A 25,767-nucleotide genomic window follows, 5' to 3' on the forward strand; every position below is an offset into this window, starting at 1 on the left:
AAACAGTAATGACGTACATTATCTGTAATATTTGAATTGCAATTAATGTTTGGTACCAACTTCTTTGTTTAAAACCCATGGAACTAGAAGTGGTTCTGGATTACATATTTCTCGAACAATGCAGTGTATATTCTAGGTAACTTTTCATTGTCATTGAGCATACAATTGAGCCTGACATCGCCTGACCAAATCTGTATTACTATCTGCCAGAGCAAATAAATCATGAGATCGCAGATTAATTTTGAGTCGTCAAAGTCAGCATGGCCAGCTGTACCTCTGACATTATGAGACAAAAATGATTCAAAGATTAATAGGCTCAAAATAAAAGCATTCTGTTTGAACATGTAATGTATATGCAGTGCTGGTGATGAAGGTGTCATGTAATGATCATCAGAAGTGAATGTTTGTGTCCTTTCTTTGAAACATGTAGGCTACTAAACTTTGAGATCACCACTTTTGAGCAAAATTGAAATTTTTAGCATATCAAACACATGAGTGAAAAAACAGACTTTTATTAATATTCACATTTTAAGCCAAAGTACAACTTGAGATCACCATCTTTACAATCAACAACCAAGAAAAGAGATTTCACATCCAGATTTAGTCATCTCACATGTATGTATGTATATGATATTACCTTGAGAAAATATAACTTTGTTAGACTGTGGGTTGAACTTTCAAGATGTCTAAAACTTCTATGAAAACTGCCTTTGCTTTTGTTTTCAGCTCTAGTGGCTAGAGATCCCTTAATGTGGCCCTTTGTGAGAGTCATTTGTAATGTTTTTGAGAATAACTTATGTTCACAGTAGTGTAACGCAGTGGTCATCCATCATGCACTATAGCTCACGAGTCTGCAAGTTTTCATACCAACCAAACACTAAAGCAGCTAACCATAGTGGATCGGGAGGAATATGATTGAGATGTTCTGGTCTACGAAATCTCAACATGAGTTTAAACCTGTAAACCCTGCAGTCTGCAGGACAGAACATTTGAATGACAACACTGCTGAAAACCAGACAAACGTAAATGGGATGTGGGTCACTTTAAAGCCAAAAACAACAACAACAATGAATGGAAGCCTGTGGCTAAAAATGTTAAAATTAAACTATTTACTCACTTAAAATGTAAGTTTCCTCTTCTGTATGCATAATGTATGACCAAATTAAAATGTTAAAATCCAATTTCCATATATGATGTAAAATCACAAAAAAAAAGCACAATTACTGCCAGAATGAAATACATAAAATAAGAGCTACTTTGACCATGGTTTCAGTGTGCTCTTGAGCACTACCCCGCGACAATAATTAAACTGAATGTGAAATTGACTTTGTATTCTCAAATAGAAGGTGAAAGTAAAATTGCAAACCAGGCTCTTCTATTTGTATATGAATTGAGATTAACTAATTTCTGATGAAATGGATTTCCCCTCTGGAAGGTGGCCATTGTCATGGTCATTTTCATAGTGGTCAATCTCATAATGGTAAAAGACAAGTTCACGCCATTATGGAAATCATTTTCATTCGTGACAAACAGGACATCATTTAAATCCAAATGCAAGTTTGCAATTGCATTAGGTTGCACTCTGTCAACCAATTTCGTTCAATAATTATTAGCATCATGCCATTGTATCAGTGATGTACAGTGGAGTTTACTGATAATTATCTGTCAATGGAATTTTCATTTTAATTTGCCATTTTTCTGGCCTAAATTATGGATTTCCAAACATCAGTTTGATCTAATGATTTAATCTTAATATTGGCAGCCATAGAATTCCATACAAACAACAAAGAAACGTTAATTTAATGTGACATCAACTTGCAAAGAGAAACTCCCAAGACCCAAGTCAATATCCCATTACATTCCACATTCCCGGATAAAATCTTAAGATATATTGGTAATACAGCCAATAACACTATTAATATCCACCTTTCTTCTGTATCAAAAACTTTTTTGGGACTCAGTTGGAAGAATGGGGGAAATGAACAACACCTAAATGATTACATCTTAAAATCAATATATAACATGGTAAATCCGATTTACTGGCCAAATTCACTAAGATATCACAGCCGATTTAGGTTTCACTGTCACCTCATACGATATGTGCTTAAAATCCATTTTTGGTTCTCAACATTTTTGATCTTTTGCCTTTAAAAGACTAATATGTCGTCTCCTGCAGATTGAATCCTGGATTTAGATATTCAAAGATGTAGCAGTAAAACCTAAAGTTTGGATTCCGCCTCGGACAGATTGAAGACAGTGCTGTTTGTTGGGCAGCAAAGGCAAACTACTCCAGTAAAATTTATTGGATGTGTTCAATGAGAAATAGGCAACACCCCACTGTAAATGTGTATTCATGACAAGCAAGGCAAGAAGGAAAAGGGCATGTTTGGTAACATGCTTGCCTAGACTGTAAAGGTAAAAAGTCTTTGAGGTTATAAACAGGATTTATGCTTCTACGGAGGCTCCACGCAGAGCTTTCGCCGTAGCCTAAGTGGCCTGAAGTTTATACTTGTGTTTTGGTGTGTGCGTCGATCTCTTTAAGAGAACAGCAGGGCCAGTGTGTGTGTGTGTGTGCGTGGGGAGCGTGTGCATAGCGAGTGAGCGAGTTGCGACTCTGGAGGCATAGAGTCTGGTGAGAGAACCAAAGTGTCTCCCCTGTTCTTTCTGACCACGGTGGGAAATCTGGAGCAGGAGAAGTTAACCCTCTCCTTGATTTCATGTTGTTTATGGAGGAGAACCAGAAAATTAGTCGGGGGGAAATGCAACGCTACAAAGGCACGGCCGAGCAACATGCGTCCCCGCGACGTGAAGTTACATTTTTTGAGAGGTGCACGTCAGGCTATAGCATACGGTCGATATCTCCACATACCTACATATGTACCCCTGGCGTCGATTTAACGCAGAAGCATAAATTGGTCTATAGTTTGATGCTCTTACAGGAGAGGCACAGCGCTTCATCAGCCATGTCAGTAGTCAAAACATTTCATGATGGCTTCTCGGTCAAATTTAAAATTGAGGAAAGCCTTTGAGGACAGCAGGGGCTCAGAGTCTTTGCTGTGGACTGTCTGGTGACCGTTGGAGCTGCATGGAGCCACATCTGTGAAAAGAAAAGCTCATTTTATGGAGGAGGTTTTATTTGTGGGGGTGGTTAAAGGGTAACTTCAACTTTTTTTGTGTCTAAGTGACTGATGGAAACAACTATCTTTGATATTGGTCCAGTATTAAGCAAGATTGCTGCTGTCAGCAGCGACGAAACAAGCTACAATGTAAGTTAATAGGAAAATTGTCCAGCTTGTATTTATGTTCATAAAAATGCTCGTTTTGCCACTGACAGACTCAGAATAATATTCTAAGTGTCTGACAACATTATGGAAAGGATTTCTAAGTAGGTAGATCTTTCTGTTAAAGAGTAAGATCCTTTTTTTAAACATGAAAACATTCAAAATTGCGTTCGCTAAACCCACCAGACTCCATGTAAAGAAACAGTAATATAAGCATCGTAAAATACTAAAATACACCGTTGACAGAAACAAAATAAAACTATGAAAAGTCGTTTTGGGTCGTCTTTCCACTTTTCCAATCATCACAACCATGGTTGGGTACCCCAACACGGTGCCAATAGGGCACCGGTTCCGAAGAGACAGAATAAGGACGAAAAATTTTGGTGCCTGACTTTTTTTTTTTTTTTCAAGCATCGCTGCACGGGACGCTACGTTACCGTTAGCTAGTAGCTGGATTAAACCCAACGGTTAAAATGCTGACAGCTTACGTTAAGCAGTGTAAAGTGTGACTGTATTTCCCTGGAGAGGATTCCAACAGCGAGTAATGGAACGGTCTGACTGCAGCTGCTGTTGCCGGAAAAACGACACAGACGGTGCATTCACTTGAAACTCGCCAGCCTCAAGGTGCATTTCAAATTATCGTAAAATACCCTTTTCCCATCTGGTGCTTGTTTTTGTCGTTTACCAGCAGTTTACTGGTGAAATAAGTCATTGTTATAAGTTATTGTTATTACATTATTAATCAATCATTTAATTTTGACCATATGGCCTTAGCAATAAGCAAGCCATTCTTTAATGTCTGTTGTATATATACTATATAATATACATTATAAATATATTATATATATTTCAGTTTAGGCACCGGCACAGTTTTAAAAGTATCATTTTAGCACCTGTATCGAAAAAATAACAATAAAATAAAAGAAATAAAAAACGATACCCAACCCTAATCACAACTCTAGTTTACAGATTTACATGTGAAAATATGATGGCTCTTTACACGCTAAAATTATTGTTTTTTTAAATGGAGTCTGGTGGGTTTAGCGCTAGCGACCTCAGCGCTAGCGACCTCGTCTGGAAGCTATAGTGTGTAGTTTCTGTCGCTAAGTAACTAGTACAGTGCCCATTGAAAATGTGCCTGTTTGGAACGGGCGATTACTTGGCCTGTGGTATTGCTACTTGTAGAATTCATCTAAACCAAATTGTAGCCTACTACTGACTTACAGTGTAGGCTACGTCTACATCAGAGGAAGACGTTGTAATTCTGTATTTACCTGACAGAGAACAGGGAAGATTCAGAATGTAATCACAAAATATCACAATCACAATGTGGAGTAATCAGACATTAGCCTCATGGACTCATGGTGGTGTGCTACCCATCTGGCCTGTTATGAGAGCTAATCAGCACATCTGAGTTCATCAACCACCAGATCCGGACTGTGTGTGTGTGTGCGCAGAGAGAGAGAGAGCGAGAGAGAGAGAGCGAGAGAGAGAGAGAGAGAGAGAGAGAGAGAGAGCGTTGTGTCTTGTCGGATCGTTAACGAATTTAACATTTCAACAGAGGTGTTCATTTCCATACAGGTTTAGTTGCTTGACAGTTAACGGTGAAGTAGGGGATTTGATTCTCGGGGGTATTTTGGTGACTTAATTAACCCGACCCAGGGGGAGTCTGATGAAAACTGATGTATCTGTCCAGTTCAACTCTGAGATTTTCTCGCATTGCACAGCGCTGTGAAGGAATAATCTCTGAGATTAGGCTACGTTCTGACAGCTCACAGCAACTTAATACTATAGCAGGAAAAGAGTCCCCCCGCTGTTCTCACTCAAACTTGGCACCGCACTTACTCGTGCCCGTAGCAAGACATCTGTCAAGTTTGAAATCCATTGGACTAACGGTTCAACAGGTATGCGCAACACACACACACACACACACACACACACACACACACACACACACACACACACACACACACACACACACACACACACACACACACACACACACACACACACACACACACACACACACACACACACACACACACACACACACACACACACACACACACACACAATTTATAGATAGATGACAACAACACTGTTGTATCCTGTAATCGCGCACGCCCCCCCCACCCCTCCTCCATGCAGTTGCTAGTAGCCAAGGAGGACACGGGGGATTTAAAAAAAACATGATGGGTGGGTTAGGGTTATCAGCACTTTTAGCGGACAAACATGACAATGCACATTTGCCCCATAGGGTTACATTGCAGCCTGGTCTGTGGCTGCCGGTTACAGCGTTCACACTTAATACTGGACCAATTTCAAAGGTTGTTGTTCCCATCAGTCACTTAGACACAAAAACACAGGGGAAAAAAAGGGTCCAACAAACAAATCTAACCTTTAAAAGGTTCAGTAAGTAACATATAATAAGAAAACAGTAGTAAAAGTAATTTGGTTAGTCAAGTTAACTTAGAAAAAAGGGGCAGTCTCAAAGTTGGACAAACCATACCTCTCTCAAAACTGTCTTGCAGTCTTCTGGGTTGAAGTCTTTTAACTTCTTTCTGTAGAAATAGTAACAAGAGTGCAATGCTTGTAGTTAAACCATCACCTACAGTGCAGCAGCATGTCAAAGTTGATCATTTTTAAATTGTACATATAGTTTAAAACTGGTCAAAGATCCACTGGGAAAAAGAAAAAAAAAAAGTCTGCAATGTTCAGGAATGTCAATTTCACTTTTTGACTGAGGAGTGGTATTGAGGTTTAAACCTTGCTTCTGTGCTAAAAAGGTCACAATCACATGTGGTCTCTATACTAAAAACAACAATATATGGCTTTCACCTGCTGGCAGTTGGCTCCATTGTCATTTGCTCCTTTCTTCACATAAGACGAGTCCGGACATTTCTTTCCATTGCCTTTCAAATGTGAATTCTACACCGCAAAGAACAGAAGCTATGAGATGACCGGGATACAGCAACTCTGTCTCAAGCCACTGACAGATTCTATGTCCTATTTCAGTGGCTGTACCAGTATCAAAACATATTCATCTACAAACGTTTGGGAACCACTGTCATAGGGTATATGAAACAGGTGCTTTACTGTTCGTCTTTGATATAATTTGGCAACAAAATGGTCAAAACAAAACAACATAATGCTCCTAGTAGGGCTTTTGCGATAACCATAATTTGCAAAAAAATATTGACAGACTTCATTGTGAAGGACTTGTCTAAATGAGCTTACCATTCATTCATCAACCTTTACTTAAACTCGAAAGATGACATAGAGTAATTTCAAAAACAATAACAAAACAACACAGACAAGAATACACCATCATAAGAAAGCTTAAACTTTAAAACTTTCTGAATTGAAGAATTGATGAACAAAATTTGATAAATAAGTAATAAGGATAATACGGATACAAAAGAAAGTATAGTTAGCCCGTGCTATATGTTAGCTGCAGATTATTTTTCATGTTTGTGAATAGTGCTGTTTGTCCATTGGTCAAACCGATCATAAAGTGATGGTAGCTTCACACTAGGAAGAATTCAGCCAGTGTTTTCCACAGTCTAGCAAACGTGTCAATATTAAACGGTTAGTAACATGTAGCCAAACTGGGAAAAGCTGCTGTTACATAGTGGTCAACTGTCTTTTCTGACCTGGTTGAGCTCCTGCTGACTCGCCTGGCCCAGAGCCTTCGGCTGCTTGTGTTTCGCCCAACCGTCTCCTGGAAATGCATCAGCACCTGTGAGGCGGCGGGATTTTGACCTAAAAGATGGAAGAAGAAGAAAGAAAACGTGGATATTTTCTATTCTATTCTATTGACACAATGGATGGTCAACTGATGGTGGCCCGGAAAGGTAATGCCTTTAACTTCTGCTGAAGGGTCATTATGATACTAGTCTGGCATTGCCAGACCTTCCTCCACAGCGCTGCGGAGGAGGGTCTGGCCAGTCAACACAGCGTTCCGGGATGGGATAAAAACGTGCTCTGGTTTATTGGCATTTCTTTAAACCAATCACAATCGTCTTGGGCGACGCTAAGCCTAATTTTGTATTGTGGGGACTCTGGTGATTCCCACTCCTAAAGCTCAGTAGAGCTACGTATGTATCGTGATTTTTAAAATCGATTCTTTTTCTTCTTCTTTTTTTTTTTTTTTTAACCAATGATTGACATAAACATTTTCTGTTTCTACAGTACTGCAGACTACATCATGTCAGTTTCCAGCAAAACAGAGTGAAAGCAGAAAAAGCAGAAAATCCATGTTCTGTTCTTCTTTACAAAGGAAATAAACGTCAGACTGACTGACTAGAAAACAGTCTTAGTTTGTAGTAATGTCTCATGATATATTGTCTCTAGAAGTGAATTATTAAACTTTTGTTTTTGTTAAAGAAGGAAAAGTAAATCGCAATACTCAATACTGTCGAATTGCAAAACTTCTAGAATCCCAATACATGAAAATCGTTAATAAAATCCAATCGCTGCCCATGTATCGTGAAAGAACCAAATTGGGACCAAAGCCCGTCGTCCCAGCCCTAAGGATTAGTGATCATTTTCCATCAAGAATTGGCCTTTATTTGTAAAAACAGAAGCTCCCGCTGTCACTTGAGAAGTGGTGGTTGAGTGTTCCTGACGACTGATGAAGTGTCTTTACCGAGCGTTGTCTGAAAGTTTGCTTGAAGTGTTGCCGTTGTTTGCAAAGTCCTCGTCACTGTCTGTCGACTCGCCTTTCAGCCTGCTGATCCATTCTCGCAGCGGTCTGTACAGGTGGAGCAGGAAGTGTGCCATCAATACCACTCAATTACTATAATGAAACTAAATCACATTTTTCAACATAAACGTCAAAAGTCAACAACATTGAGGCAGCCACACATTGATCTTTAAGATTTAACCAATGAGATACAACACATTTTATAGGGACCTTTGGAGGCATTGGTAGGTGCATTGTTGAACTAATCGGATGGTTCATAGTTCGATCTGCGGCTCAGAGCAAGGCACTGAACCTAAAACCACCACCATGAGCAGGTTGGCATCTTGCTTGGCAAGCCCATCCTAGTCCTTGGTGATTTTTACCATTGCTCATTGAAAGGAAAGCAGAGGAGCTTTAACTATGCCTAACCAGACAACACTAAATTCTGGACCTGTGTTATGATTCTGATAGTCTCGCTTTGCCAGACCATCCTCCACAGCGCTACGAAGTGGAGGAGGGTCTGGCTAGTCCACACAACATTCCTGGATGGGAGAAAAACGTGCTCTGGTTTATTGGCATTTCTTTAAACCAATCACAATCACAAGCTCTGCACGGAGCCACTGTAAAATAGTTGTGCGAGAGAAAACTCAGATTGGACAGATAGTCTAGCTAGCTGTCTGGATTTACCCTGCAGAGATCTGAGGAGCAGTTAACCATAGTCCTCACAAATCCACCGGAGGTTAGAACGGCAACACAAAGAAAGAGGAAGGGGACGGACATCTGCGGAATTCCCTGCGGCACCCGAGAAATCCCGGAAGTGTTTCTGTTAAAGGATGAGGTCTATGCCGCTGGTGATGACAATTGGGTTTCTTATGACAGAGATGTGGCTCATGTACTCAAGATGTCCGGTCACTATGCACTTTGTTGTGTGTATTTAATTTAACGCGACAATAACAAGTAACCGCAAATTCCTTTTAATGCAACTTAAAGTGCTCATATTATGCTTTTTGGCTTTTTCCCTTTCCTTTATCGTTTTATATCTTTTTTGTGCGTGTAATAGGTTTACAAAGTGAAAAAGCCCAAAGTCCCCCCCAAAGGGACTTACCATCTCCAACAGAAAACACTGTTCACCAACTGCTCCAAACAGCTCTATTGTAGTCCAGCCTTTACTTCAGAGACAAACGTGGTCACTTTGGAACACACGTTATAATGCTCGCCTAGCTGCTAGCATGGTACACCCTCATACTCTGCTTCTGACTGGCTAGTAGTCCTTACCTAGGTACTGTCAGGGCACGCCCTCATACTCTGCTTCTAACTGGCTAGTAGTCCTTACCTAGGTACTGAGCATGTGCGACAAAGATGGAACAGAAGTGAGATGTCTCACCCTGTAGCTAAAACAGAGAGCTCAACACAGGGTGAAAAGAGGAGCAGCAGCAATCTGGAGTAAAACAAAAATATGGTGTTTTTTTAAAGTAAATCATTTAAACCTATTCTGGTACAACCTCTGAATACAATTATGAACCTGAAATGGATAATATAAGCACTTTAAGTTTTTGACGCGCGATTCACGCACGCTCGTTCTAGGATTTGGGCTTCAGGCCGCTCGGTAGTTTGGGGTGCAGCAGATACGTTGTGGATTGCTGGAAGAAACAAAGCTCCTTGAGCAGAAATGGATAGAGAAAAGGGTCTTTTGAGCCTTTTTTTAAATGGATAGGACAGCAGAAGACAGTAAAGGGGGGAGAGAGAGGGGGATGACATGCAGCAAAGGGCTGCAAGTTGGAATTGAACCGGGGCCACTACGGTAAGGACTGAGCCTTAGTACATGGGGCACACGCTCAACCAGGTGAGCTGCCCAGGCGCCCAAAGAAAGTTGAGTTTCAAAGCCCTCTCTGATGGTTCTATCCACAAAACTAAAGTTCTTTGTGTGTACTGTCGATGTGAACAGAGTACGTCAGTCTCAAATACCGATTGAGCATTAAAAACTATCCATTATGAAGTACATTTGGAACAGAAAAAAGATTAATCGTAAATTAACTATGGACAATCATGCAATAATTCACGATTAAACATTGAAATTGATTGACAGCCGTAGTATTTATTTTTGCCACTAGTTATTCTACCTGCCTCGGCTTTGCTTTTCTTTTTTATAGATGTTTTTGCTCCTGTGGTTTGTAAACTGGAAAATGTTAAAGTTGGATACTAGTGACTGTTGTTGGACTTCCAGCCCACTGGTATTCAGGACACCCCCCACACTTCCCTCTGTACTGTATGTCTGTTTTTTCATGTTTGTATGCGTTGCTGTAAAACCAGTTGCCCTCCGGAAACAAAAATAAAATTGAAAGTTGATGATTAGATGTCTATTTCCTTATTGAAAAAAATATGAATGGATGAAAGTGCTGAAATTATGAGTTACAATCTTCTACTACACGCACCTTATGAATGGAATGGCCATGAAAAACCTGTTGGGGGCAAGTCCAAGTTTAGACTTTGGGGTCATGTCATTCCTGTGACATGGCAGCTTCTCAATAGGAAACCATTCAATGTTCTACAAGAAAATAAGAAGAAGACATTGAAACGTTTCTATAAACTACAAAAAGCTGGAAATCAATGAGTACGTTTACATGCACTCTAATATTCACCTATTATTCTGAATATGACAATATTCCGAATTAGATACGGGTCATGTAAACAGCATATTCCGTTTGGATATTATTTTTGGAGGCTTTTTTAAAATTTATTTAGCATTTTCCCAATTAATTAATATTCCGGTATTATTCTGGTTTCCGGTGTTATTCTGGTGTACACAGCGCATTCGGGGCCAGATGTACGTACATTTGTGAATGTAGCATTATCAGCACCACGACCAACCCGCAGAAAGCACACGCTGTCATACTTCAGCTTACGTCGTATTTACAAAACCTGCAGTTCATCGAGTAATCAGCGCCTTTCTCTGCCCACTATACCGTAAACTGCGCTGTAGCAAAGCGTTAAGTACTGGTGCTATGATACGGCTGAGTGCAGTCTGCGATATTCCCACTGCTGATGCTGTGACTGTTTGAAATGATCCTGATGCCAATATTTATAATGTAGCTGTTATATTGCCTTGCTGCTTAATCTGTAACGCTTAATGATTTTGTGTTCACTCAACTGAAAAAGTGTGATCCTTGTGGCAAAAATCCTTTCAGCTCGTCTCCTTGGCCATTTCACCAGGAGGCATATGCCAGGAAACCCGCTTCCTGGTTTACACCTGCTTTTAAGAAGCAGAGAATTTTCACCGCAAAATAGAGGCGCGCTGTCACGGGCAGTTTCTGTACATACCGCGGAATACATAATTAGGCACACTTTACGCTTCCCCTCCCATCTCTTCATGGGAAACTCCCACTTTCCCCTTCATCCTCCCGTGAATGCATATGCATGACACGAAAAGCTCAATTTGCCATTTCCAGCTCCCGCGACAGGCAGTCTTTTACCTCAGTGCAGCCCGTTTGTACATACCTCGCCATGCTTTTACGTGCATGTTGCAAAACAATTATGCCTGAAGTGGGCGCAAAAGTGTTAGTACATCTGGCCCTCGGAATATGCGTCTCAACCGAGGTTTTTACTGCAGTTTGCAACAGTTAAGGGCCAATTTATGGCTTACAGTCAGCTCTGTGCATTGCTATGGTTGTTGTACCCAAACCAACCAGCCGACAGTTGAAGCGAGTCCGGTTGCGGTAGAGAGGCATGCTTAAAAGAAACACAGCTACTTTTAAACATTATCAAAGACTTGGATATCAACAGGTATTTGGATATGCGCACACATCCTTACGCCGACCTTTTCAAGAAGCTGGTTGAAGGAATGAAAGAGGAAGGCTGTGTTCGCACGGCCCAATAAGTCCACTACCGCTGGAAAACTTTGAAAAAAATCCTGTTTTGCACGGCTGCTGGAAACGGGAATATTAGTGGAATATTCACTTTCGTTAAACATGTAAACTGCTGAGTCGGAATATTGTCTTTTTCTGAATAAGGGCGAAAACCGAAATGATGTGCATGTAAACGCAGTCAGTGTGATGATTAAATGTGGCAAAAAAGGAATTCCTACCCTGATCTCTTTTCTTGTTTTGGGGTTGAACTTGGTATCCTTTGACACTCCTGGTATGATGTAGAGCCGCACCACCTGGTCAGTGATTTTCTGCTCTATGTACATGTCTTTGCAGATGCGATTCTTGATGTCGAAGCCTGTCTCCTCCAACACCTGGAAAAACACCCAGCTATTTTTGAACCACGAACGACAAGCATGACACTTGAACAGTTGAACAGCAAAGAACAGGAGACTCACTTCACGAACTGCACAGTCATGAGGCGCTTCATCCTCATTCACTTTCCCCTTCGGAAAGCCCCAGCCTGACTTTGCAAGGTAGCCCTGAACGAGCAGCGCCTGAAGAGAACACATGCACCTGTTAGCTGCATCATGTGTGGTGCTTTACCTTAACAGCACTACGCTGGGGAAGAGCGCAGGTTTCCCCCCCCCATTGTATTGCAAACCTGGAGGCCCACCGGGCCTAAGTTGTCCCTCATCAGGCCTAAGCCACTGGGGATTTTTTAAACCACGTTGGAAACGTAGACATAGTCATATACTTGATACTTTAGAGGCAGTTCGGTCGGTGCCTAAAAAGTATGGAATTTGGTACCAAGCCCTACTTAACCCTCCTGTTGTCTTTAGGTCAAATTTGACCTATTTTCAAAAAGTTTATATATCAGAAATTTTCTCTTCACAAGTTTTATTCAATTTCATAGCATTTGAATTTATTTTTTTATATAAAAACATTGAAAAAAGTAACAAAAATGTCAGGAAAAGCTTCAAAAATGTGGGGGGGAAAAACACACAAAAACGTCAAAAGGTGCAGAAAAAAAACGTTACATTAACATAGGTGGAAAAGCAACAAAAGTGTCGAAAAAGACGTCCAAAATGTTGAAAAAAAAGTTTACATTTTGACCCAGAAAAACAAAAAGGTTGCATGGTTGACTGGAAAGACAACAAGGGTTAAAACACAACTAGCTAGTGCAAAGTTTGCAGCAACAAGTTAACTATCAGTTAAGAAATAGACTGTATAGCCTATTTTTCTTTTATAATAACTTTTTCTTTTACTTAAGTTCAATTATGGTTCAAACCAATGTGGTCACAATTGTTATTGTCAGTTAATGGCTAGACAGTTAATCATTAACATCCCGATTATAAACACTATGTCAGGTTTTGCTTCAGTGTATGAGTAAAAAAAAACAAATAAAAACAGCAACTCACGTTTTCTAGTGCTTCATCAAGAATGATTGCTCCATAAGTAGGTACACCCATCTTGTACTCCTTCCACTGTTCCAGGATTTTCTGAACATCCTCTCCGTGAGGCAACAGAAACGGACAGTGATGGAAAAGTTCGCAGCTGTCAAGGGAAAAAAACGTCTAAAGACATCCAACGTGAACATATTTGGCTTTTTGCTCCGAGGATGAGCCTGAAGACTATGTATAGTACAGAACAGCGTGTTTAGGATCCCCAAATCACGGATTAATACACTTAATGTATTACATTCATAGAACTATTCAGAGGTTATAGGGCCTGTCCAGTTTAACTCCACATACTGTTGTGTTGATGTAGTTTATTATATTATTATAGAGGGGTGGCAGTAGCTCAGTCTGTAGGGAGTTGGGTTGGGAACCTTGAGCAAGGCACCGAACCCCCAACTGCTCGGAGCGCCTTTCCACGGGCAGCTCCCTCACTCTGACATCTCTCCATTACTGCATGTATAGGTTCTGAGCATGTGTGTGTAATTCTGACCTGTGTGTAATGTGTGTAATAACAACAGAGTGAATAATGAATTATTGTCAAAATGTTCACTTTCTTCCGAGTCGGCTATTAAACGAACAGATCCACCAAAAACGACACCGCGCGGGGTCCGTTCTAATTGGACAACGTTCAACTTTCAAGCTGCTAAAACCACTGCTAAAACAAATCCTAAAGGAAACACTGGAGTCTGACTTAATGTCCCGCCCACAACACTATCTGACTCTTTTACTGGGAATAATGTTCAAAGTTTCTGATTTATTACATAATTGCTTAAAGCAGGGATCTTCAACAGGGGGCCCGGGACCCCTAGGGGGTCCTCAGAGGGGGGGGGCCTCCATATTATTGTTAATGTGAAAGTTTTTTAAAAATTAGCAAATATAAATCCCCATTGATGATAGGCTCACTGGCCAATAGGTAAGTTAGTCACTAAGGTAGCCATCCACAGATCCAGTTCATCCCAAAGGATTGACTGTTCCACATGTTTGTTTAACATTATAACATGATTTATAAAATCATGCCAACAATTATTAGGCTATTTGAATAGCTTAGTATTCTATGCAAAAAGAAATCTAAAAAGGCTTTAGGCTGCCCTAAAAGTTATTGTAACATGATGGACTCTTCAGAAGAGGTCGTTATCTTCACTCGAGTTTCTGCGCGGGAAGGTCACCGGACGACAACAATCTCCTGAACACAGACATACTGAGAAATCCAGAGAGAGTTGTGTGGAGCTGATAGTCTTAATTAGCTTTGTAGCCCCACAACTGGCAATGGCTTAAATGTAACGGAGCTTCATTATGATCAAAAAGTTACACACTAGGGCGCCTGGGTAGCACACCTAGTAGGGCAGGCGCCCATATATAGAGGTTTACTCCTCAACGCAGTGGCCACAGATTCGACTCTGCCCTGCGGCCCTTTGCTGCAGGTCATTCCCTCTCTCGCTCCCATTTCATGTATTCAGCTGTCCTATATAAATAAAAAGTCTAAAATGCCCCAAAATAAATCATCATCATTCACATGTAAGGATTAGAGGTCAACAGATTCATCGGTTTTGCCGATTAATCGGCACCGATAGTTGATTGGTGGAACTATCGTTATCGGCAAAAATCCATGCCGATAGTTTTTCCTGGTTGCGTCCGTTGCTGGAGTGGCTGAGAAGCGCGCGCTGTCATTCATTACACAGTACACAGAGCTGAGAAGGGTCTGCTGGCATCATGCATTACAATAGCAGCCTTTAGAGGTGAAATAAAAACTATCACTGATGCCTCATGTTGTTTATTTTCGACCGGTGTTATTGCGTGCTGCACGGAGAACACATGCTGTGCGGAGAAGGCTGACATCAGATGCGTGTTTAAAGCATCGACAGCAAAAAGGTAGGCCTATGTGTACAGTACATTTTGTCATATCATTATGAAGTTATTAATTTGTTGAATAGATGCTGCATTAGTAGAGAAAGAACAGCACAACAGTATGTTTGTTTGCTTTCGAGGCTGAGATGACGCTAAACATTAGTAGTAGGCTAACTAACTTCAAGCGGTTAAACACTGACAAAAATGAACGCAAGTCCGACCCAAATAGTCCACGATCCGTCTAGTGGGAATGCATTGTGCAAAGAGTGGTTGCTATGGAGACGATACACAGTGTTGAGTTCCGTTGCTCTGATTGGTTGGAGGTCTATCCAATGAATGCAGAGGCATTTTTTTTTCCTGGTTTGGTTGGAACACGCCCCATAATCACATCCCAATGGATCGGTTTCAGACTCACATTCTGACTAGAATCTGAGTAGGACCACGTCAGGCTAGGTCTAAACCGTTCTACAGAGAAGAATGGCGTCACTGTTTTGAGATTTGGCATACATTTGGGCCTTTTTTGAAGAAATGTAAATAGTTTGTCCTTTATATGAAATATAATGCTCATTATGTTTATTTTTGCACTGGATGACAAATATGTAGGAGAACTGTTTTAGACAACACACATGCTTGTGTAGCATTGCTGTGGGTGTAATATCAATAAATATGACTATTATTTTGATTAGTGGCAAAAGCATCTGGACTTTTTTTGAAAAAATGTATGTATTTTGTCAACTGTTTTATCCAGTATCAATTCTAAATACTATCGGTCAATTAATCGGTTATTGGCAAATACGGCCCAACTTAGCTATCGGTAAAATCCACTATCGGTCAACCTCTAGTAAGGATATCTGCTTTGGCGAAGTCTCTTATCCCACAGTGAGGAGCCCCCGGAGTGTTCTGCATGCAGAAGTCCAGGTAGAACCAGTGGGCCAGCTCGATCTGGAAGCACACCCGGATAGCGTTGTCCCGCTCCTCGCTGGGGATGTGCAGGATGAACCGGCTGGAGAGACACAGGAGAGATGGGATGGGAGAAGGGGTTAGCGGCTTATTCCAGCTACACCATGAAGAAGAACGGGAAGCAAGTGGGCAAGGTTGGCAAACGACACTGTGTACTGCTCATGTACCGATCCGGTTGTGGAGTTAATGAATTACTCATTCTAAGAACAAATAATCAGAATGAGAAAATCTGAAAAAGATTTATTGCCAGGTAAGTAGCACTTACTAGGAATTTGCCTTAGTTGATGGTGCATACATTAAAAAAATATTGAAACAATAATAGGGGTGTAAGAAAAAAATTGATACACAAGTATCGCGATATTTTATTTTGCAATACTGTATCGTACTGTATTTTTTTTTGGTTTACGTGCAAAAATATTCATGTAAGGCAGTGGTTCACGTTTATGTTGTGTTTAAACTCCCTACCGCTAGATGGCTATGCTGAGACACACCACTAGTGTCCTTGCCTAACAGTGACTTTTTGCTAGAAGCTAACAATGTAGCTATGGCTGAACTTTTGCCTACTTTAGCATACAAAAAATGTACTCACTAAGAACCTGTGAACCGCAATCTCAAACTGGAAGTTAGATTTTCTGTGTACTGAATTGTTTACCTAAAGTAAACTTCTTTGACTTTTAAGCACATCATGTCTTTTTTTTAAATATTAGTTTTTCTAAAATTATACTTAAAAAAAAATCCCAATATATCGCCTTACCCACAGTATTGAAATATATTGCAATATATTGAATCGTGACCCATGTATCGTGATACGTATCGTATCGGCAGATTCTTGCTGATACACAGCCCTAAACAATAATATGCAATAAACAAACAATGAATACAGAAAAAAATAACACATACAGTACATATTACTATTTAAAAAAAAAAAAAAAAAAAGAGGCTGTATGGATTAGTGCAGGATGTGCACAAATGTAGAGGGATGTGCATAAGCTCAGGATATATGGAATCAGCAGAGGACAGGATGTAGGATTGGAATCAATGTCAGTGGGGGTCCAGGGCCTTGTTGGTAAAGGCTTACTGCTCAGGGGAAGAAACTGTTTTCGTGTTGGGAGGTTTTGGTCCTGCCAGAGGGGAGGGGTTCAAACCAGTCTCGCTTTGCCAGACCTTCATCCACAGCGCTGCGGACGAGGGTCTGGCCAGTCCACACAGCATTCCGGGATGGTAGAAAAACGTGCTCTGGTTTATTGGCATTTCTTTAAACCAATCACAATCGTCTTGGTCGGCACTAAACACCAGACATTGCCACGGTGCCTCTGCTAAATAGTCTCGGGAAGGAACTTGTTTTGGTGGAACATGTGTACGTTCAAAGGTTGTTTTAGTCGTGGAACAGAACACTCAGACTGGACAGACAGGATAGTCTAGCTAGCTGTCTGGATTTGCCCTGCAGAGATCTGAGGAGCAGTTAACCATAGTCCTCACTAGGGCTGGACCCGAATATTCGAATATTCGTTCGGTGGGTTGGTATTCGATTTGAAAATTTTAATATATTTTTTTTTATTTTATTTTATTTAATTTTGGTTTATTTATTTTCTGCATTTATCTCTCGTTCACACTCCAGTCCAGTTGGTGGCGGTAATGCACATTTAAGTTGGTTTGCCAACCGCCAATAAACTACAAAGAAGAAGAAGAAGAAGAAGAAGATACTGTCGGTACACGATGACGCCCACTTCGAGCATTTAGCGAGCTGGGCAGAGAAGCTAGCGCCGATAACAAGTGCGGAAATGGAAAACTGTTTCGCGTTTTTCCGTTGTGATTTGGCCAGAAACTTCAACATTGTGCGGCGAAGAGATCGTTTTGGAATATAAAGCTTGGATATTACATTTCCTTGGACTCTTGGGGATTTATGAAAATCAAGTTTTGGTCAAAATACCACTTTGTTGCTGAAAGGACAACGAAAACAGGTATGCATGCACTCTCGGCTGCGCAGATTACGGCTGAATTGTTTTATTTTCTGTTATTTTGTAACAGTTGTGTACATGGCTGTATATTTTAAAGATTTAATGCTTTAAAGTTATAAAAACGCTCATGAGTGGAAGTTTTATCGAGGTTACAGCGACGCCCCAGTCACAAAGTGTCCCGTTGACGAGACGGTGATCCTTGAGAGGTTAAAAGTTTATTAACAAGAATGTCGGCACAAATAACAGACCCTATACTTTCCCTCCTGGCGGTGACAGGCTCACTCAGCGTTGTGTGAACTGATGTCCAGTTGAAGACAGGATCATCTTTAGGGCTGAACGATTAATCGTGAAGAATCAAATGTGCAATATTTAGTTGAACGTTTGGTGTTAACATTTGGTTTAACATTTTAGATATTATATTTACGGTTAGAGATAAATGCTGGAATAATGTTACATATCGCCATCATCATTGTTTAAAAAAATTTCCTATTTTCAGTGAATTTTTAATTTATTTTGTATTACTTTATTTAACATGATCATAGAAGCTGCAATATGTAGTTAAAAAAAAAAATTCGTTCAGCTCTAATAATCTTATTTGAATTGTGAGACAAGTGAAGATTCACACCGCTATATATAATTTTATATTTTATAAATGTTATATCTCATCCCTTTATGAGACCTATTTTTATGCCTTAGATTCTCATTTTTTACTTTGTGTGATTTTCTTTTTTTTTAATACATATATCGAGAATTGTTGGTGGGAGCCTAAGATCTTCATTGCCAACAACAATTTCTCTGTAATTGTTGTGCATATGACAACACATAAAGAACTTGAAACCATCACTATGACTCCAATGCTAAAACAAGAATAGAAATGAATTAACACCATGACAGTGTCAACACAAACTGAACCTAGAGGCATCATAAACAGACTATGGCGAGCCAGTTGGATTGGAAATAGGGCTGCCCGATATGAGGAAAATATCTAATTGTGATTATTTTTTCTGATATTGCGATTGCAATATGATTCACGATATTGAAGGGAATGATCATGTTTGTATTTTTCTCATTTTCATTGACTAATATTAAATCTTAAAAAATTTAAAATGATTATAGTGTGATTTATGCGAGGATCTGTACCAAACGAAGATGTATTCTTTAGTCTGTAGGATAGGATTTGTAGGCCAGGACATCTCTGCATAACCACAACACTTCATTCAGAATGGTTGGACACATATTTTGCCTTTAACAAATATTTCGCCCCTCTGCGATTTGGATATTGCACAAGTCCATATTACGATTTCGATAAAATTGCGATTAATTGTGCAGCCCTAATTGGAAAGTATTATTGCACAGGTACTACCGTGTACCTAAAAAAATGGATACTTGGGTAGGGCTGGGCAATAATATGGAGGAAATACAATATCACAATATTCTTGACCAAATACCAAAATGTCGATATTACGGCAATATTGTAGGATTCAGGCAATACTGAGCAATATTAACAAAATATTAACACAATGAGATTGTAGATAAATAATGACCAATAATGTGGATATAATGACTAAGTGGGTAAAGGCAAATAGCAGAACAACTAGAACAGTTCAGAGAATTACATCACTTTAATGCAGCCTTTAAAACCAGGAAAAGACAACACTTGAGTCATATCACGATATCCATAATCTAAGACGATATCTAGTCATATATCAATGTCGATATAATATCAATATATTGCCCAGCCCTACACTGGGGGTGCATGTGTTATTTGCTATAAACGGTTACTATGTCTATTAAGTTTTTTTTTATTTCTTTTTTATTTGCGAGTTCTTGGCAAAAGAAAATGTGTAGCTGCCTCTTTCATGTTGGTTTGTTTATAACTGTACATTTGATGGTACTTTATGGTCCTGACCCTAAACTATGTGTTTAACTTTTCTGTAATTAAAAAACTTTAAAATGGTTTTAAAAAGCACTTTTGGCCACTGCGTGCCCTTTACAGTTCGCTGTGTACAGTCTGTGGGTAACGTCAACGTTCAGCCTTTCATCCAGCTAAATGCGTTTAGCATGGAAGTATCATGCAACAAACACGGCTCAACAGCATGTGAGCTTATAACTACACAGTAGTAGTGTATCGCACACAGCAATAGTTTTTTTCTGCTTACCAGAAATTGCAGTTAAGTCAGTTTTTATGAATGCACTTCAATGCCTCATGGCCAAAGAAACGACGATGGCAAAGGTCGGCAAAGCGTCCAGTTAACGTTACCTGCATAGGTCGTCCAGTACGCCGGATGGGATCTCCACTCTTTTGGTTTCCATGTTGGTTGAAAACATCCCAACTCTATATCTCAGAGCACGCAGATAGAAAAGCCATAAGAGCAACAAGCTAACGTTACACGCATTTTTACCTCAGTGGTCCCCCTGCTTAACAGTAGCTACGGAAAAGTGGCTAGTAACAAAATCACTCCTCTTGGTCCTCTACAAGGAACTGAGCGGAGTCTGTTGTTCTTCGTCTTCTTTGAGTTTTGATGGCGGTTCGCAAACCAGCTTATTGTTGCATTACCGCCACCTGCTGGACTGGAGTGTGGCGCAGTTTCTTTTTTGTGGAGCAAAAAGATTAGTGAACTACGGAAGAGGATTTCAGTTAACAGACTAATGGTTCTGACTTAAAAGAAAAAATGTAGACTTAATTCTGACTTTAATCTCAGAATTCTGACTTTTTTTTTTAGACTTTTCTTCTCAGAATTCTAACTTTAAACTCTGAACTCAAATACTTTTTTTTACATGTGGCCCCTAATCCTGTGCATCTATTTTTCTGTACTAATGTGACAATTTCCAAATAACATTGTTGAAGAAAAACTTTACTGTACTGTACTGATGTTCAAGATCATATTCACACACCTTCCCAGGTGCCTCAGCAGCATTGGGCTCTACGGCAAAGGAATGTTACACCTGCCCATTTCCAGCCTGGCAGAGGAGTACAAGTGCGCCAAAGTCGGACTGGAGATGATGCTACTGGATTCATTTGTAGCCCAAGCTGCCCCCATCCTGGCCACAGGGAGGAAATGGACTCCATTGGCAGCAACTGAGCAGGCAAAAGCAGCACTCAGACACAAGGACATCGTGGGCCGAGTGCAGGAGGGGAGGAGTGGTCTTGGCCTGGGTGCCAGTACACCAGCGTGGAGCAAGGCTTCTCCATTCCAAAGACGCAAGCTGGTGGTCCAGGAGTTATGTCAGGAGGAGGAAGCAAGAAGATGTGCCCAAACTGTGGCGCAGGCAAAGCAATGGCAGTGGATGGCATGGAAAGGAGTGGAGAAGAGGAAGATCTCCTGGAGTGAGCTGTGGGAGATGGAGGCATTCAGGGCGAGCTTTACCATCAGGGCTGCCTAGGATGTCCTGCCTTCCCCCGCAAACCTAAGCCAGTGGTATGCTGAAGACCCCACATGCCCTCTATGTCCAAGTCCAGCAACACTGAAGCACATCTTAGTGGGATGTAAGACCAGCCTCACCCAAGGCCGTTACACCTGGTGGCACAACCAGGTGCTAAGGTGTCTTTCAGCTCAGCCGCCCAGTGTCTGGTCTTACGGTACTTACCGTAAGACCAGACACTGGGCAGCTGAGCAGAGCACGGGACTGGAAGCTGCTGGCAGACTTGGACAAGAAACTCTGCTTCCCAGCTGAGATTGCAGCCACCAACCTGCGACCAGACCTTGTTCTGTGGTCAGCCTCGCTGAAGCTTGTCTACATCATCGAGCTCACCGTGCCCTGGGAGGGCGCAGTGGAGGAGGACTATGAACGAAAAAGGCTGAGGTACGCTGAACTTGCAGCCAATGCGCAACAACAAGGCTGGAACGCCAAGGTACGCCCAGTGGAAGTAGGTTACAGAGGATTCGTAGCCACCTCAACATCTAGGCTACTCAGGGAGATGGGAGTGCGAGGACTCCGCCTGGGCCTTCCAGTGAGTTGATGGCATCTAGGGAGTGAACCTGGGACGCTGGGATTCACAGGGGGTGCTGCAGGTGCTGCAGCACCCCCTGTTGGCAAACTGTGATGACAATAAAATGATAGCTTATAAATATCTCTGGTTGTTGTTTCTGTTCCACGGCATTTTGTATGTCATGTTTTGGGTGTGGGATGAAGAGAGGGATAATTTTAGTAATTTTTTAATTAAAAAGTTTTTAATTTATTTTCAGTGTGTAGTATTAGCCAATCAGATGGGCCTTGACGCGAATCACGCGATTACGATTCAGCCTACGCAGCACGCACACACTCACGGCCCACACAAAAGTTTCACAACTACTACTATATCAGCGCTACTAGCTAGTTAGCAATGTCTCAAAAGAGAATTTTAGATTTTTTTCAATCCAACCCCAAACACCCGAGGACTAGCAAGATTTCTCTACCTGACTTGTCATCCAGCATACCACAAAAAGGTACAACCCCGACACTCGAGCAGGACAAGCTAGCTTCTGTCGTCCCCGGTGCTAGCCAACACGACCAGGCTGCTAACTTTAGCACTTCAAATTCCGAAATTTCTCTCTCTGCCCCCAACAAGAGTGAGACTGCTGCAGCAGGGACATCACCTTTACCATCTGAGCCATTTCAGCCAAGGAATTTCAACTTCCCCACCAAGCGTTTTGGGACTGAACGTTTTTCAAGATCTTTTAAATCAGCTTGGTTTGAAAGATGGAAATGGCTCCATTATGTCAATGACACTGACAAAGCGCTGTGCTTTACTTGCTGGTCTGTGGTAGCCAAAAAGTTGGTACGTGACTGTTACAGAGCTGACGCCGTATTCATCAGAGGGGGCTTTTCAAATTGGTGTAAAGTCACAAAAAAATTCAGAGATCACGAGAAGTCAGTCTTCCACCTAGAAGCTGTGAACAAAATCGCTGCGCTGAATAGTACACTGATCAGTGCCCTGCTCTCAGATGCGGTTGCGAAGGAGCAGAATACTGGCAGAGAGGTTCTCCAAGAGGCCTTCAAGTCAGTACGCTATTTGGTCCGACAGGGCTTACCTCGCCGAGACCACGATCACCGTGAAGGACATTTCTGGCGTATGATGATTGATCGCACAGAGTCGCTTCCAGCAGCTCGCCAGTGGATGCTCCGCAGGGATAACTGGCTGTCAGATACGATCCAAAACGAGATGATAGAACTGCTTGCACATGCTGTGCAGCGAAGGTTGGTTTCTGGGGCAATGGTTTCTCATTACTTTGGACTGACGGCTGATGGCACTACAAACATTAGCTCATCCGAGCAGTTTTCCTGCCATGTGCATTATGTGGATGCTGATTTGTGGGATTTTACAGCGCACCAGATTCAAAAGCAGACACTCTCTTCAGGTGCATCACTGACATATTTTTGCGCTTGCACCTGCCGATTGAAAAGCTTCAAGGCTACTGTTTTGATGGGGCAAGTAATATGTCTGGACGTTTCACCGGCGTACGTGCGCGTCTTGCAGAAGTCTGCCCTGGCTCCTTGTTTGTCCATCTAGCTTTGCAAGAGGTGGCTCGGGATGTGGCTCTCGTCGCAGACGTATTCAACTTTGTACAGAGCACCTCCAACCTCATCCAAGAGTCAGCAAAACGCAAGAGTTTGTATCAGTCTCTTTTCCCCGACGGAGAACCCATGTCCAATGTCGCAGCTCTGTGTCCGACAAGATGGTGCATAAGGACCAAGGCGATATCCAGACTCATTCAAGTATATGGGCCGCTGTTGGAGACCCTCGAGCTCTCGAAAAGGACCAGAGTGTTCGTGGGGAGACTCGGTCGAAAAAATCAGGACTTCTCAAGCAAGCTATGAAGGGCAGAACTGTCTTCGGGCTGTTGTGCTGTGAGGCGATGTTTGGGCCTTGTGAGGCTGTGGCAAGAAGTTTGCAGAAGGCTGATGCAAGCGTTTCTGGTGCACTTGAGTGTATTCAAGTTCTCAAAGAGCGCATAGGTAAGCTTTATTCTTTGTTTTTGTTACATATAGTTGCTATTTTTTTTAAGTTGCTACAGTGGTGTGTGCATAAGTTTACACACCCATCCTAAAGTTGACTAAAAAGAGGAATAAAAAATCCTCTTAATGCCTGCCCTTAATTAAAGAAATTAGGAAAAATCCAACCTTTAAGGACACCAATTTGCTTTGTGAATGAATAATGGGTCGTAAATTATATGTTCTTCCTTAAAATACAGGAAGAAAGTGTATTTATTTACGATACATTATGCATTCACAAATAAATGTTCTTCCTTAAAATACAGGGAGAACGTTTATTTATTTACGATACAATATTAATTCACAAAGAAAATTGGTGTCCTTAAAGATTGGATTTTTCCTCATTTTTTTAATTAAGGCGTTAAGATCAATTTCCAAAAGATGATTTTTTTTATTCCTCTTTTAGTCAACTTTAGCATGGGTGTGTAAACGTATGCACACCACTTTATATTATCTTGATTTTACCCTTAGTCCTGATTATTTATCCTGTTTTATTTCTGACTTTTATATTATAGGCTAGCACTACGAGATTTTTTTAAACGTAAAGAATAACATGTATTATTATTATTATTATTATTATTATTATTATTATTATTATTATAGGTGCACTGAGGGGAGAAGGAGTTGTGGATGCTATTTTGTTGAAAGCAAAAGCGTCTGCATCAGTTCTCAGCCTGAAGTGGCCAAAAGATTCCAGGGTCAGCAGAACACCGAGTCGTTTTCGGGACACCACTGCGCTGGAGGATTTAGCAGACAGCGGTGAATTATAGTGGCGATGGGACTTTTTTGAGGCAGTGGAATTAATGAATTCGGAAATGGAGCGCAGATTCGATCTGGCTGGCTTGTTAACAGCTGCAAAGAGGGAGAAAGTGCTGCTCGATTCTGCCAAGGGCCTTGTTTCAGATGCTGACTTGAGTAACCTTCAGCTTCCACAGATGGACATTGCATCCCTAGGCCTGCAACTGAGGATGCTGGGTGGCCTCACCAAACAACATGCATTCCACTCAGTCCAAGAACTTGCTCGGTTTTTATCAACTCTACATCCACAAACAAGAGGACTTTTCACCGAGGTGGAACAGCTGATCCACTTGTGCCTCTGTTTACCAGTGTCTACTGCTGGCTCCGAAAGGTCTTTCTCAGCTCTTCGCCGCCTGAAAACCTGGCTCCGTAGCACTATCGCTCAGAGTAGACTTTCTCACATGGCACTGCTTCACATCCACAAAGACATTTTGGATGACCTGGATATTCAGGGTCTCATGGCAGAGTTTATCAGCCAAACTCCAGAGCGCAAGTCTACCTTTGGTGTACCGAAATCATCGTAAGGTAAGACACGGTGTCTTATCTGCGTCTTTTTCCTGCCGCCGTGCAGGCCCAGATGGTAGCCTATATGATTGTGATTTATGTATGCCTATTATAAAAGAACGAATAGTCTGTAACGTTTTAGAATTTGTCACATACTGTCGGATAAGACAGATTTTGCATAGTCTGTTACTTTGTGGCACTTAGGCCTTTTTTTAGCCGTTATGCGGTATATGAACACTTAATCTACTTGTGGTTGTTTTAAAATAAACATACATTGTCATCTAGAAAACCGATCCTGGTGTGTCGACCTCCTTGTATCTAAACATTTTGAGTATGCATGTATTGCTAATATATAATTTACATTGGTTATAAATGACATTTTGGTTTATATGCACGCGGCATTCACACATATTTAGATTATTATTTATTCCGCCATTGACGGCT

At 41.1% G+C, this 25,767-nt stretch overlaps 1 protein-coding gene across 1 annotated transcript; it reads right to left on the minus strand.

Moving 5' to 3' along the window:
• Positions 1-492: 492 nt before the first annotated feature.
• dcp2 (decapping mRNA 2) lies at positions 493-20,671 on the minus strand. The gene is made up of 11 exons (XM_028602473.1): positions 20,309-20,671; positions 15,982-16,133; positions 13,247-13,374; positions 12,284-12,382; positions 12,047-12,199; positions 10,398-10,510; positions 7,930-8,034; positions 6,935-7,043; positions 6,120-6,209; positions 5,791-5,842; positions 493-3,097 (listed from the first exon to the last, which is right to left on the minus strand). The coding sequence occupies exons 1-11, from the start codon at positions 20,374-20,376 to the stop codon at positions 2,967-2,969; spliced, it is 1,200 nt and encodes a 399-aa protein (XP_028458274.1). The 5' UTR covers positions 20,377-20,671; the 3' UTR covers positions 493-2,966.
• Between the last annotated feature and the right edge of the window lie 5,096 nt (positions 20,672-25,767).

The sequence above is a fragment of the Perca flavescens genome, chromosome 16, assembly GCF_004354835.1.
Source record: "Perca flavescens isolate YP-PL-M2 chromosome 16, PFLA_1.0, whole genome shotgun sequence".
In the NCBI taxonomy this organism is placed as follows: Eukaryota; Metazoa; Chordata; class Actinopteri; order Perciformes; family Percidae; genus Perca; species Perca flavescens.

Excerpts from the sequence above, each read along its gene's own strand:
- dcp2 (XM_028602473.1), bottom strand. The coding sequence starts at position 20,376 with ATGTTTTCAACCAACATGGAAACCAAAAGAGTGGAGATCCCATCCGGC. Across the intron at positions 16,134-20,308 it reads GTACTGGACGACCTATGCAG|CCGGTTCATCCTGCACATCC; the intron begins GTAACGTTAACT and ends GTGTCTCTCCAG. Across the intron at positions 8,035-10,397 it reads ATGGCCATTCCATTCATAAG|ACCGCTGCGAGAATGGATCA; the intron begins GTGCGTGTAGTA and ends CCACCTGTACAG.